At 43.4% G+C, this 15140-nt stretch overlaps 1 protein-coding gene across 2 annotated transcripts in view; it reads left to right on the top strand.

The window, feature by feature from the left end:
* The window catches only part of Fto (FTO, alpha-ketoglutarate dependent dioxygenase), a 344281-nt gene that overhangs the window by 144146 nt on the left and 184995 nt on the right, over positions 1-15140 (top strand). For both annotated transcript variants that reach the window (XM_005369598.2, XM_026777285.1), the window contains exons 6-7: positions 1989-2132; positions 12955-13074. In XM_005369598.2, coding sequence (XP_005369655.1) covers positions 1989-2132; positions 12955-13074 — 264 coding nt within the window. The remainder of the gene's footprint in view (positions 1-1988; positions 2133-12954; positions 13075-15140) is intronic.

Below are 15140 nucleotides of genomic sequence, written 5' to 3'. Positions count from 1 at the left end.
ATGCTCATAATAGCCCCAAACTGGACACAGCACAGGTGCTCATCCCATATCCATATAAGGGACTACTGTTTGACAGTAAACCAGGTTGAAATACTGATGCATGCTGCAACAGACAGGTAGGTGTGTGTGTTGTGTGTGTGTGTGTGTGTGTGTGTGTGTGTGACTTCAGCATCATCAACTTACAGCATGAAGCAATTTAGTGCTGGTGGAAATGACACTAACGGGCAAGGGTTTCATATGGAGTGTCAGGATTATCCTGGAGTTAATTGTGGTAATGATGGTGCAACTCTAAATAGAATTTAAAAATGCCAAGTCGTTGCTTTGAACAGTTGCCCTTCATAATATGAATTAAATTTCAATAAAGGTATAACCCACAAAAGAATAAAATCTCCAAAAATGCAGGCCCACTGCTGTGGAATGGACGCTTAAGAAAAATCCCACACTAGCTCAAAATTGAGAAATAGATGGTTATTTATGTAGGGGTAAACTCACAAATCAGAATCCTCTGCTGGAACGGAGATCAGAAACCAAAATCCGCAACTGGAACAGAGGGAGAGGCCGGAAAAGAGGCTGGGCGCATGCTCTGCATCAGCTTATATAGTATAAGAGGCCATGCCCCAGTGGGCGGGTAACCACTAGCTATAAGACTTCCTACAGCACACTCCTAAGTTCTTTATAAAGTCAGAAAGACAGAGTCTGGCATTTCTTCTGTACAGCCATCAGTAAAGTTAGGTTTGGGCGGGCTTAGCTCCTCAATTGGCCCTGCAGTAGTAGGGGTGCAGGTTGTCCCAGTTCTTAGATGTAGTGCATGGGCATGAGCGATGTAGTGCATGGGCATGGGCCTGCCTTGCCTCATTCCTAGAAAGCAAGATGAAAGTGGGATGCCTTTCTTGGTGAGTGCCACTTAGATGTAGGTAACAGGGCACTTTGTGAGTAGGGGTTCACCCCTCTTCTTCACTGCTACCTACCCTCATGCACCCTGAACTCTGTGGTCACCACATTAAAATACATAATAGCCAAGCTTCTGTGTGAACACAAAAACTTAGTGTTTCCCAGACTTATCTATGCCATGTTGCATAAAGAGGCAGTAATTGTTTCTGTACCACAAGACTTGCTTCTGGGGACTTTTCCACATGCTTGTTTTAAATTATAAATATTGAAAGAAAACTATTTTAAGGATACGTTTTTCCTCAGACATCCAAAGGAAATCATTTTATTATCAAAATAAGTGAATTCATACTCCATCTGTATGCTTGGTTGTTCCAACCTATGCTCTTTCAAAGGAGTGTGTCCCTTTGAGCTCTGTCACATTCCCAAAGCCTAGAGACAGATGAGTTAGCTGTCTCCGTCCCCACTGATGGCGAGGTCTCAGCTTTGCCTTGAGTGTACTTTGTAGCCTAAGCCCCATAGTCTTCCTAGAACTTGTCCTAGGAAGAATTGCAGCTTTCTCCTATATGTAGAAAAGGGAGAACATTCTTTGCCTTGAATTTATAATGTTATCTCCCTCTGTACTCCCCCAGACACACACATCCACATTATTGCTGTTCTAGTTTTTGTGCTTTGCATCATATTTTCTAGTCTGGCTACCACCCTTCCCCCACTGATCATATATATGTGTGTATGTGTATGTATATATATATATATATATATATATATATATATATATATATGTGTGTGTGTGTGTGTGTGTGTGTATGTGTGTGTATGTGTATGTTTGCATGTATATAAATACCTCATGTATATGACTCCTCAGAGTGCATGTTTATTTAGAGAGAGGAGTTACACATAGTGTAACCACAGCCTGTGGGACCTAGTGAGGTCTGACTGGCTATGCAGAATCAAGAGAACAGGCCACCACTGTAATTCTCATTTATGGAGCATGAGCAGGTGAGGATGGCAGGTGAGTGCAGGAGCAGAGGCAGCTGAGTAGGAGAGTGCATGGTGAGCTTGGACGCATTCACAGGCTTGCTGTGGTTCTTTCTTGGCAGTGTTCCACGGGCACCTTGGATTATATTTTACAACGCTGCCAGTTGGCCCTGCAGAATGTCCTCAATGAACTTGACAATGGCGATGTCACTCTGAAGTCCTTGGAACCTTCAGTTTTGAAAAAAGGGGAAGATATCCACAATGAGGTGAGGATGACCAAGAAGTTGATGGGGCTGAGATTCACCCCTGCTTGCAACTTTGTGAGGGTCTAAAACAGAAGAGTCGAACCAGAGGGGAGGACAGGTTACACTAACAATCAGAGTAGTCAGAGCTCAGCATGTTAGTGTTGACAAAACATGGCAGCCACACAGCTTCTAAACAGCAGGAATTTATCCTCTTTGTCTAGACTTGGAAGCCCAATAGTAGGCACTGGCAATATGGGTGTCTGCAGAGGACCTGTTTCTGTATTCATAGATGCTACCTTTTCATTTTGTCTGCATGGTGGAAGGGACAAAGCTTCATTGGGCCTCCTTTATATCTGCGTTGAGTCCCTTCATTAGAGGTCTGCCCTCAGAATCTGTTACCTCTCAAAGTGAGCTATCCCTTTGTGATAGTTAATATTTCATCGTAAGAATTTAGGTGTGAAGGGCACAAACATTCAGACCACTGCTCTCTTTGAGACAGTTTCTACAGGAAATACACAGTGGGCAGGTAGCATGGCACAAGAAGGGTTTATATTATATGAGTAGAACCTTGAGACAAGGGAGCTGACTTTTCTAATGCATTGGAAGCGCCTTCCAAGTTCCAAGTCTTTGCCCTAGCTTCTGCAGGAGGACACTGACTCTCTCCCCACCATGGTTTTTCCCAGTACATGCATCCTTGCTGAGGGACTGCAACACAGAGCCATAAGTGGCTTCCTTGAAGGCAGGCAGAAATAGAGGGACTTGAGGAAAATGGTCGCCCACCTAGCAGTAAGCGTGCTTTGGCTTATATTTGTGAGAGTAACTGCTTTTCTGAAGTCTGAGCTATAAGGGTCTGCAATCACGAGGTCAGTGCACATCCTAAATTTACTTCTGATTTCCACATTTCCAAACTTTATATATTAACTGTTTAGCTTTTTCCAACTTTTTTTTTTTTTACATAAGTGACTTTTTTAAAAAAAGAAATTTTGACGATTGTTGGTGGTGGTGCATGCCTTTAATCCCAACACTCGGGAGGCAGCGTTGGGCAGATCTTAGTGAGTTCGAGGCCAGCCTGCTCTGCAAGAGCTAGTTCCAGGACAGGCTCCAAAACTACAGAGAAACCTTGTCTCAAAAAACCAACCAACCAACCAACAAAGAAAAACAACTTTGTACTACTAACAGGCATCCTCTGTAATTAGTCAAAAGTAAGTGTAAAGTAGGTAATCATATTCAGTGAAGACAGAGCAGTCCTTGGACTCATCTGCAGGCACCCTTATAGAGAAAAGATGCTAAGCCTACACCCTCATCTGCAGGCACCTTTATAGAGAGAAGGGGCTAAGCCTGCACCCTCATCTGCAGGTACATTTATAGAGAGAAGGGACTAAGCCTGCACCGTTATACAGAGAAGGGGCTAAGCCTGCACCCTTATAGAGAGAAGGGGCTAAGCCTGCACCCTTCTGTCATGCTAAGGACATTTGTGATAATGATCATGCAACTTTCTAAGTTAAAAACAGTATTGACTTTTATACTTCAAATGAATGGATTTTATTACAAATAAATTATACCTCAGATAAAGACATAACGATTAATAGGTGGTAGAGAATCATAAAAACGGTTCAGCAATCTCAAACTTAATCTCATGATTAAGCAATCTCATAACATAATGAGAACTGATGGAAAACCTGGACTATGACACCGCTGCTTATCCTGTCAATCAAGCAAGTGATGGTCACTGAGCTTGCGCCAGGCCCTCTTCTGGTTGCACTAAGGTAATCTGGTAAAGAAAACAGACATTCTAGTATATGGAGAAGGGAAACAAGAAGCAGAATTTGGGTAAAGTATATTGCGTGCTGACATTGCTAATTCTACTAAAATCAGAACAAAACAAGGAGATGGCAAGAGCCAGAGAGCATGCATCTCTACTGGAAAGTGCTGGGGTATAATGCTCTTGTACTATAAAGATTTGTCACTCATATTGGTTTGCTGAAATGATGATTGGTTAGTAACCAGGCAGGAGGTGTGGTGGGGCGACCAAACTAGGAGAATTCTGGGAAGAGGAAAGGCAGAGATGCAGTCGACATCCAGAAGCAGAGGAAGCAAGATGAGAACGCCTTACTGAGAAACATATCAAGCCATGTGGCTAAACATGGATAAGTATTATGGGTTAATTTAAGTTGCAAGAGGTAGTTAAGAATAAACCTGAACAATAGGCCAGACAGCTTATAATTAATATAAGCCTCTGTGTGTTTATTTGGGAACTGAATGGCAGCGGGACCAGGCAGGACAGAAACTTCTGTCTACAGGAAAGAAGAAAAAGGGGTGAGCCATGTGTGGGGGGAGGAGGGGCATTTCAAGCAGAAGGAGCAACTACTACAAAGACCACAGGCAGGGAATGCTCAAAGTTCATGGGACAGCTCAGCAGCAGTGTGAGGGAGGGTACGAGGCTACCAGTTGTAGGAAGTGGGGTCACACGGAAAGTGTTAGCAGATGTATAGATCCTGAGGGGCCTCCTAAAAGCACAGCAGCCCTTCTTTTTACTATGAGGGAAATAGCCATTGGAGGAGCCTGAGCAGACAAGAAACAGTGTCTTTACCCATAGACATAAGAGACCTTGTAATAGTTTTTAAAAGGTTGGTTTTTTTTTTGTTTGTTTGTTTTTGTTTTTTATCTTGTGAGCTGTTCTACACTTTGGAAAACTGCATCAGAATCCTCAGAACCAAAGGGTGGGGGGGACGACTCTGCCTTTCAGAGAACAATGGCTGCCTCATGCTACAGCTAAACCTAGGGCCGAATTTCCTTCCCACTGTGCCTCGTAGTGTCTTTGTTGGAGATGGTGCTTATAAATAGAACTGCTTGAAACCATGTGTTATGGGCCCATGACCTCATGGCTCTCCATCTTGGTTCAGGATCTCTAATCCAAGTATTCACTTACTCTCTGAAATTTTTCATGGCTTTGAGAGTCAGGTCAGCCAACTGGGCTCTGACTCTATCGTGCACATTTGCTATTTCATTTCACCGTCTTCTCTGGTCTTATGGAGCTGTGGTGTTTTGTTCTATGCAGCGAACAGGGGAAGTATAAAAGTACACAGCAGATTATTGTCATCAGAATCCATCTGCCACAGAAACTTGACGGCTGCTTTGACGTTGTATCAGGGAGATGGGGCGGCCTTGAGGGTTTGCCTGGGTGAACCGATAAAAGTTCTTGTAAATAAATATCCTCTGAGCCTATCACGGCCCCTATCCCCTCTTCTCCAAGGCACCAAAGCCATCCTAACTTCAAGGTTAAGTTTATGTCCACTAGTCATTAGAAATTGTTCTGTTGTCCTACAAGCTGGCCTGGATGGGGCTGGCTTACCCACAGCCCTGTATTCTCAGTGGTTACCTGGTTTTCTGTTGTTTTCTTCTTCCTCCAAGGCCATGTGCCTTTGCTGGGCTAATCATAATGAAGCACTTTGGAAATTTTGAAGCCATCTGGACTTTGGAATGACTTGTTTTCTAGCAAGGCAACATGGAAACTTCATTCATAAGAAGGCAGTGTTTATATATATATTTCTGTTTTAAGATAGAGAGAAAAGATTTAAAGTCATTTTTAAGCAGAATTCCCCTCTTTATTATTAAGTTGTCCATTTCTTTCTTTAACCAGTGTGTTGCAAACCTAACAATCTTCTAGCAAGTTTCTCCTGGAGGACACAGTGGGTAACATGGGTTCACGGTTGTTTCTTCTGCCCCTGCCTCCTCTCTCAAGCTGCTCTGGAATGGCTTCATGTGTGTTTGTGTACCTGTAGCCATGCACACCCTACTCTGGTGACCTCAGTGCTGAAGAAACAGTGCAGATTGTGTAGCGGGACATACATATGTCCCTTAGAACATGTGCACAGCCTCATGAACAAACCAATTGCCTGACCTGGAGCCAAACTAAGAGTCTAAGCAAACATGGTGGAGAAAAAGCAGGCGATGCGGTGAGAGTGGTTTTGAAATATGATTTTGGGATGTTTCTTCTTTTTTGTCATTTTTTTTTCAAGATAGACTTTCACTATATAGCTCAGGCTAGACTCAACTCAGTCTTCTGCTTTAGCTCTCTGAGTGCTGGGATCACAAGTGCACACTGCCATCACTAGCTGCTGTGATCTTTGCTCCACATCGCCCGGGTGCTCACAGACTGAGGTTCGGACAGGCAGATGGATCCTGTTTCTCCACATATTCCCCTTGGTGTTTCTGAGAGAGCTGAACTTGGTTAATTTCCTTTGGCTGGTCTGGGGAGAAGGCATGTATAGGTGTGATGGTACGGACACCGTCTTCTAAGTTGTGTTCGTGACCCTGAAGCCACTGTGCACACTTGCTTTCATGGTTCCCTGAAGATGCAGAAGGTACTCCGGGCTGCGGTCCACCTTCTTCTACTCGTGGACTTCCATTTGATTGTGGATGGAAATTGCTCAGAAGGTTGGATAATGGTCTTCATCTGTGCATGTCAGAAATCATCCAGTTTGGTTCATACGTGAACAAGAGAAGACCGCAGAGTCCCTCAGGGAGCTAGTCCATGTTGTCTCTACTGTTCTTGTCTTTGGGGACCCATGTCAGCTATGGAATCTTTCTGTTTTTTATCTGCATTTTGCTTTCCTGGTGGCTTGTCTTTTCTTTCTGCTCTGTTAGCTTCCTCTGCAGGTTTTGTTCTCTAGAGAAAAGATGGAGACCCTGCTTCTAATATGATTGGAACTTTCTAGGTCACTCAGTATACCTACACTTTGAGTTTTGGTTTAGGTCTGCAGTAATAAGACCTGACTCCTTGGCTTTTGTGCAGACCTCCCATCGTAACTTTCCCATCCCCAGCGTTTGAGGGGTAAAAATTCTCGTAGTAATGAGGGAACTAGACAAGATGGCATTTGATTAAAATTCTGTGATCTTCCACCCTTTTTTCAGTACCTTTCATAGCATTAAGTAAGATAAACACACACTGGACCTGGTGTTCACAGAAATGTGGCATCCCTGACCTGCTTCAGCCAGCCAGAAAGCCTGCCTGGAGTGAACCCTCAGTGCGGACCTTCTTGACAGGCATAGAGAGGGTAGGGTGTGAGGCAGCATGGGTAAAAAATCTTTCTGCTCAGAGAACTCTCTAGGCTTAGAAACAAAGTTCTGGGCTTGTGGTCTTCTCTAGCTAGTATTCTTCCTCTCTGGCAAGAATCTGACATATACCGGGCAGTTCCTTACGAAGGTATTGAAAGCTCAGCACAAACCTGTATGATTGTCCCTGCTCCACAGCGGGCATAGCTCTTCTGTAGACAACCCATGTCACACTGACTTCAGAACTCTAATTCTTTCTATGAATTTGTGTTTTTAAAACTGTTTTTGTTACTGGAAGTAGTGTTAGTTTTTTATTTTTATTGTATTTTAGTTTTATGGTTATTTTTATTAGTTTACAGAGACTTAGGTTTTGTGATGGAATTTTCAAATTCATTTTACTCTGTTGTTTCTCTCCCCCAACTTCCCCAGCCCCATTTTCTCCCACTTCCTTTATTCCTTCCCATCTCCCCCTCTGGTTTGACTCAGGTCTAGCTGTGTAGTCCAGGTTGGCCTTGTTACCCACCTCCCTTAGCCTAGGAAGGTAGTGCCATTGTGCAGGTTTAAAACCATTCTTTCAGCACCCCTGCCACCACCGCCTACTCTGGCCCTGCAGCCTCCTCCTTCACAGCATTAATTGTTTTTAAGTAGCTTACAAATAAAGGCTTCATTGTGACATTCATATGTATATATTAGTACATTTGTTGTTATTCAACCATTCACTGACCTCCACTGTCCTTCCCTCCTGCTTTGTTCTGTTCCCCTTTGTCTCCCCAAATAGTCCTGGCTCTCACTCCACACACGCACCATCGCCTGCTCCTGTTTTAGGCTTTCCTGTAGAGCTCTTCCTGTCTCATAGTCTCTTCCATTGCCAGTCATGTATGTATGTATGCATGCACACATAGAAACATCCTTATAGATTTGTTATCTAAATTCTCCTCTACTTTGTCTGGCTTCATTTGCTTAGCATAATGATCTCCAGATCCATTATTTTCCTGAAAACGCCATGACTGCAGTCTCTTTTATAGCTGAGTAAATTTCCACTGTATATATACCCACATTTTTTTTTATCTTTTCATCTCTTCGTGGACAGCTAGACTGGTTCCAGATCTTTGCTGTTGTGAATAGTGTGGCATTAAGCATATAAATGTGCAGGTATCTCCCTGGTGTGCTGACTTAGAGTCCTTTACATAAACATCTCGGAGAGGTATACCTGCATCCTGTGGTAGTTCCAGTTTTGCTTTTTGAGGGACCTCCATATTAATTCCACAATGACTGCACCCACTTATATTCCCACCAACAATAAATAGAGTTCTGATTGTCCCATATCCTCACTCTCATTGTTGTCATTTGCTTTCTTGATAACTGGGCTGCAATGGAATTCCTAGGATTGCTCTTGGCTTATGGGGGTATTTTGTGCTTCTATATGAATTTTAGAATTTTTTCTAGTTCTGGAATAGTATCATTTGACTTTTATGGGAATTGTATTGAATTTGTAGGTAACTTTTTGTAATATAACTATTTTCACTATATTCTGCCAACCCATGAGTATTGGGGTTTTTTTTTTCCCATCTTCTAATTGTTTGAATTTCTTTCCTCAGCGTCTTATTTCATTGTAGACACCTTATAGCCCTCTGATGAGGAAGGAAGTTAAATTATGAATGGAGCGGGGCTGGAACGATGGCTTAGAGGTTAAGAGTACTGTCTGCTTTTCCAGAGAGGTCCTGGGAGTTCAGTTCCCAGCAACCACATGGTGGTTCACACCCATCTGTAATGAGAGTGGTACCCTCTTCTGGCATCCAGGCAGAGTGTTGTATACACAATAAATAAATAAATCTTGAAAAAAAATATGAATAGAGCTTCCCCCTTATTTTTGTCTTGTTAAGTTAGAGGTATTTAGGACGGTGGATTTCTGTGTTGAATTTATGTCCTTCCTTGAGGCAAAAAGAAATTAGGAGGTAGAAGAATTTTCTAAGGTGTCTTTATAGCCCCTCAGGTTCAGGATGTGTTTACTGTAAATAGAGGTCATTTTCTTTTCTTTCTTTCTTTTTTCTATTTTATTCTTTTTCCTTCTTTCTCTTGCCTTATTTCTCTAGTTAAGAGAAACACTATACCAAGTAAGAGTGGAGAGTGTGGGAACCTTGTCTGATTTTAGAGGATTTTAGAGGCTATAGTTTTGTGCTATATAGCCTTTATTATGCTAAGATATGTTCCTTCTATTTGTAGTTCAATCAAGGATTTTATTATGAAGGGACGTGTACTTTGTCAAAGGCCTAGTCTGCATCTACTGATAACCCAGTGATTTTTGCCCTACATGGTTCATGTGCTTTGTTGCATCTTGATTTGTATATGTTGAACCATCCTTGCATGCCTGGAATAGAAACAATTTGGTCATGGGTCATGGTATATGATTGTCCTCACTTGTTCTTGAATTCGATTTGTAAAGAATTTACAAATTTATTAAGAAATTTGTGTCTATGATCATCAGTGGGTTTGATCTATAGCCCTTTTGTTGCTGTTCTCTGGTTTTGCGATTGTGGTGATGCTGCTTTGTTCACTGTATTTTGCAGCCTGCCTTCCCTTTCTGTTTTTGTGTTTTACGAACAGTTTGAGGAACACTGGTGTTAGCTCTTCCTTCAGAGTTTAGTACAAATTGACTATGAATTCATCCGGGTTCTGGGCTTCTTTTTGTGGAGACACTTTTTGTATCTCATCACTCCCATTGCTTTTTATGAATTTAAGTTATTTTATGTCTTGATTTAACTTTGGTAGGTCATCAATGCTGGGAATTTATCCATTACAAGGAGGCAGTTTCTAGTCTTCCGTTTTCCCTGAACATCCAGAACCCTGATTCTTTAAAAACAGAAGTTACGTTTATTTTTCTCTTGGGATTCAGGAGGGCTTACGCCATAGCATGTGTGAGGAGTTTAGAGGAATCAATTTCCTCCTTCCACCATCAGGGCTCAAACTCAGGTTGGTGGCCTTGGTGACAAGCTCCCTGATCCCCTGAGCCATGGTCCCAGTGTGCCTGAGGGTGAAGAGAAGCTTTTCTTCTGAGCATGGCCAGGACTCTGCATTTGCCCTCTTGTCCTATGACAGAGTCCCCCTCACACCCTCTTTTTTTTTAAAATTTATTTATTTATTAAAGATTTCTGTCTCTTCCCCGCCACCGCCTCCCATATCCCTCCCCCTACCCCAGTCAACTCCCCCTCTCTCATCAGCCCGAAGAGCAGACCAGGTTCCCTGCCCTGTGGGGAGTCCAAGGACCTCCCACCTCCTTCCAGGTCTAGTAAGGTGAGCATCCAAACTGCCCAGCCCCCCCCAAAGCCAGCTCGTGCAGTAGGATCAAAAACCCATTGCCATTGTTCTTGAGTTCTCAGTAGTCCTCATTGTCCGCTATGTTCAGCAAGTCCGGTTTTATCCCATGCTTTTTCAGACTCAGGCCAGCTGGCCTTGGTGAGTTCCCAATAGAACATCCCCATTGTCTCAGTGTGTGGGTGCACCCCTCGCGGTCCTGAGTTCCTTGCTCGTGCTCTCTCTCCTTCTGCTCCTGTTTTGGACCTTGAGATTTCTGTCCGGTGCTCCAATGTGAGTCTCTGTCTCTGTCTCCTTTCATCGCCTGATGAAGGTTAATATTCAGGAGGATGCCTATATGTTTTTCTTTCGGTTCACCTTCTTATTTAGCTTCTCTAGGATCACGAATTATAGGCTCAGTGTCTTTTATTTATGGCTAGAAACCAAATATGAGTGAGTACATCCCATGTTCCTCTTTTTGGGTCTGGCTTACCTCACTCAGGATAGTGTTTTCTATTTCCGTCCATTTGCATGCAAAATTCAAGAAGTCCTTGTTTTTTACTGCTGAGTAATACTCTAATGTATATATTCCATACTTTCTTCATCCATTCTTCCATTGAAGGGCATCTAGGTTGTTTCCAGGTTCTGGCTATTACAAACAATGCTGCTATGAACATAGTTGAGCATATACTCCTCCCGCCCTCTTGTCCTATGACAGAGTCCCCCTCCCGCCCTCTTGTCCTATGACAGAGTCTCCCTCACGCCCTCTTGCTACATCCAAGCTTAGTCCTCTTCAGTGGAAATAACCGACCCAAGGCTTGCGAAGATGTCGGAAACCACTTCACCTCTCCCTGACTTAAGGCTTGAGTCTCTGCTGCCTGTCAAACTGCTCTGTCCATGAATAGTTTCATGAGGAACCCATTAAAAGACTCTCTTTTTTCCCTTGTAGTAAATGTGTTGCTAAACCTGGATCTCCCTTGAAGTTGAACTGTGGTCGTATTTATTCTGGTTTCAAACTACTCAGATTTACCTCTGTCAACCACTGTCTTTTAATGGCACAGATAAGGTTTAGCAACTGTCTTAATGTTGCTCACATTCCTGTTTTGTTTAAACAGCTTTAGCTGAAATCGGTTCTACACATCAAACAAACATTGATTTAATGTAAACCAAAATCTTTCATTAGACTAAGTCTTCTCCAGTTTCTTACCTGAGCCATTTTCACCATTGCTAATCTTCACAAGTTGCTTTTTGTTTGCTTTTTGAACATTCAGCGTGGAGAAGCAACCTGCAGTCCTCCGTGGTCACAGGTGATGGTGACAATAGCTTAGTTCTGTGTGTGGAATGTGATCACTCTGCAAAGCAGACACCATGGCATGGTGGCTAGACTCGCTGCCAAAGTCAAAGGAGTTTTGGGGTGAGATGGAGTTCTGTCCTGTTGATACCAACTGATGCTCAAGGGGAAGACATGCCGTGGAAGACTTGTCTGCCCAGTGCTGGTTACACTCTGATCTCTGTGTGTTCAGACTGTTGCCATTGCAAGGATCAGACAACTAAACCTGAGTCATCTGACTGGAAAGGGGCTGCAGAGATAGTTCATCTAGTCAGGGACTGTCTCCAGGACCTGATTTTCATCTTCTCAACTCATAATCCCATCCTGCCATATTGTCTTCAGTTTGACAGCAAAATGTCTACAGGCTTCTTATGTTTCTCCTTCCAAAATCCAGAAATGAGGGAGTCGGGTTGTTTGACTTAACCCTGGGTTTCCACTTTCACCATTAGTATTCTAGCTGGAGCTCTGCCTACACCACAGGACGAGCCTGAAAAAGGGACAATGGTGGAAGCTGTGTGTCCGTCCTGTGGGTAGGAGACTCTAGGTAGTCAACACAAACAGCTCCGTAGCTTCCCAGAAAAGAACGTAAATCAGTGCCTTCTATCTTTGCTACTGTTTGCCTATTGCAATCAGCCCTTACTGAGTCAACAAGTGAGAACCTTAATGGCTGTGGAGCAGGTTGAATGCCTCTATAACTAATTATATATTGTTTGCGTATGTGGCTAAGATTATCACCAGCTCCTGCAGGCCCTTGGGTAAGTTCTTTCTTTTCTAAGAAGTTGACACATGACACTCTTAATATCTGCCTGTGTCATTGCCTTCTCAGCTTTTACTAAAAATGTTTAATTGCTTGGTTGTGACTTTCCAACATACTCAGTGGAGGCTGCTTATACTCCGGGATCTGAATGTTTGTTATATCTGCCTAAAACATGTAACCTGGCCTGGATTGTCATCTTAGCAGGACCTCAACTCTAAGACTTCCATTTTCTTAGCTTGCAGAAAGCTCTGGAGATGCCAGGATGTGTTGGGAACTAGTTAGCCAGGCTTTTCACACCATTCTCGACCTCTTCTGTGAAGCTGCCAAAGGAGAATTGAGTGGGGAAGTCACTGTCCTTGTTGGTCTGTCACAAGGACATTCTGACACTGCTTTCTTGTTCTGGTTCACAGGTCGAGTTTGAGTGGCTGAGGCAGTTCTGGTTTCAAGGCAACCGGAACAAACTTTGCACTGATTGGTGGTCTGAACCCATGACTCAGCTGGAGGAGCTGTGGAAGAAGATGGAGAGTGTGGTAAGTGCCTGAGGTCTGACCACGTTCTCTGGGGTACTGCACCATGCAGATTTTCAGATAATCGTCACGGGCAAATGTATATGTTGTTAATCTACATGATCGTGGTAGGTTATTCCCTGTAAGAGAATGGGAACAGTCTGCAATTTTGTCGCCAAAGCCTCAGCTCATTTCCAGAAACATTTCTGATAGTCTCCACAGAAGGCATTCTGCTTGACATGAGCTGCAACACAGCTGGAGAGTAGGGCAATAGCCGGTCCAGCGTTCATTTGTTCTTAAGCTCCAACCACTATTCAAAGGGCTTTCCTACCACAGTTGACGTTGACGGCGTTGTGAGCCCTGTTGTATAGGTCTGAAATCTGAGGTTTAGAGAAGTTAAGTGCTTGTCCGCGGTCACTAAGCAGATGGTGGAGATAGATGGAAGCACAGGCTGCCAGGCTGCAAAGCGCATGCGTTTAGTCACCATAACCTAGGATTTAGGAAGAAGTGTGGATGCCACCACATATTACTGCAGCGAAAATCAAACCATGCAGTGGGATAAAAAAAAAAAGTCACAGACTGGCAAGATAGCTCAGAATGTAACGACAGTTGCCACCAAACCTGGTGACCTAGGTTCTATCTCTGGGATATCTTCCACATCATGGGAGGAGAAAATGGACTCTCGAGTCATCCTCTGACCTCCGTACAGTCACCAAGGTTCAGATCAGTATCAGGTTCAGGTCATCACTTCTGGGACTGTTGTGAAGGTGCTGGTCTGGATAGAGACCATGTGGAGAAGAGGGAATGGAGTAGGCCAATGGGGGAGGAACATTAGGTCTTGGGACTGTGAAAACAAGATCAAAAATCAGGGCATTTATGGTATGTAGAACATGGACTGTATCAGCTAGGTGGCAGGCGGAAGCCACTTGATAAGCCTCCACTTGGATAGCAATAACAACAGTAAATGCTGCGTGGTATTTTTATGAGTTATGATTACTAAAGATTGCTGTCACTTAATGTTTGTGATGACCCTGTGGGATAGGTTTGACTTTATTCTCACTTTTACATATTAGGAGATAGGAGCCCAAAGGCCTTATGTAACTTTCCCAAGGTCACCAGCTAGTAGGTGGGAGAGCTGGGATTTGAACTCTAGAAGACTTGCTGTAGGCTTCTGGCCCTTTGTTGGCTCACTGATCTGCCTCCAAATGCTTGAATTTGGAATGCGGAGGGAGGTGGTAAAAGCCGTTGACCTCTAGAGAGTGACACTTGACGATCTGAAGAGTGCTGAGAGCAGTGGGCTCACCTGCAGGGTGCCCAGTGGTTGCCAGTCCCCACACATGTTTTTCAGACAGCTTTATGGACCTATGGTTGACATACAGGAAGCTAAACAAGCATCATGCATACGGTTTAATGAATTGAAAGATAAATATAACTTATGAAGCCATAGTTATAGCCCATGCTGAAACCTGTCTCTCACCTCCAAAGGAGTTCACTTGGCCTGCCCATTTAGTGTTATTGTTTTGATAAAGATGTTAACATAATATCTTCCCCAACCCCTGTTTTACAATAATGAAAATACCAAGTTACAGATATGAAGGCCTCAGCTTAAAACCATGAATTCGAATGCAGATCTCTGAGATCCTTCGCAAGGGTCAGTGTCTGGGGAAAGAACACTATTACCCTTGTAATGTATTTATAGTCTCAAAGATCAATTTCCCCAAAGCCTTGAGTTAGTGCAGAACAGCATTGTGTTGCCAGGTTGGTGGTGATGAAGAGTCTTTCTGCCTGGCTAGCTCTGGTCTAGCCTGGGGAGAAAATGCCTCTTCTTTAGGATATGCATAGAAATTCGGATAGTGCCCATTTTACATATGTTTTTAGAATTCTGCTTGCTGCTGAGGCCTAATTCTTAGATATCAGCCTGACTTTGGAATTATAATTTGAGCCAGGTGGTTGTGGTGCACACCTTTAATACCAGCACTCAGAAGGCAGAGGCAGGTGAGTTTCTGTGAGTTCAAGGTCAGCCTGGACTATAGAGTGAGTTCCAGGACAGCTAGGGCTGTTACACAGAGAAACCCTATCTCAAAAAAAAA

The sequence above is a fragment of the Microtus ochrogaster genome, unplaced genomic scaffold (genome assembly GCF_000317375.1).
Source record: "Microtus ochrogaster isolate Prairie Vole_2 unplaced genomic scaffold, MicOch1.0 UNK54, whole genome shotgun sequence".
Lineage (NCBI taxonomy): Eukaryota > Metazoa > Chordata > Mammalia > Rodentia > Cricetidae > Microtus > Microtus ochrogaster.
Note: the sequence above shows the minus strand (reverse complement) of the source record. Positions and strands in the feature narration are given on the sequence as shown.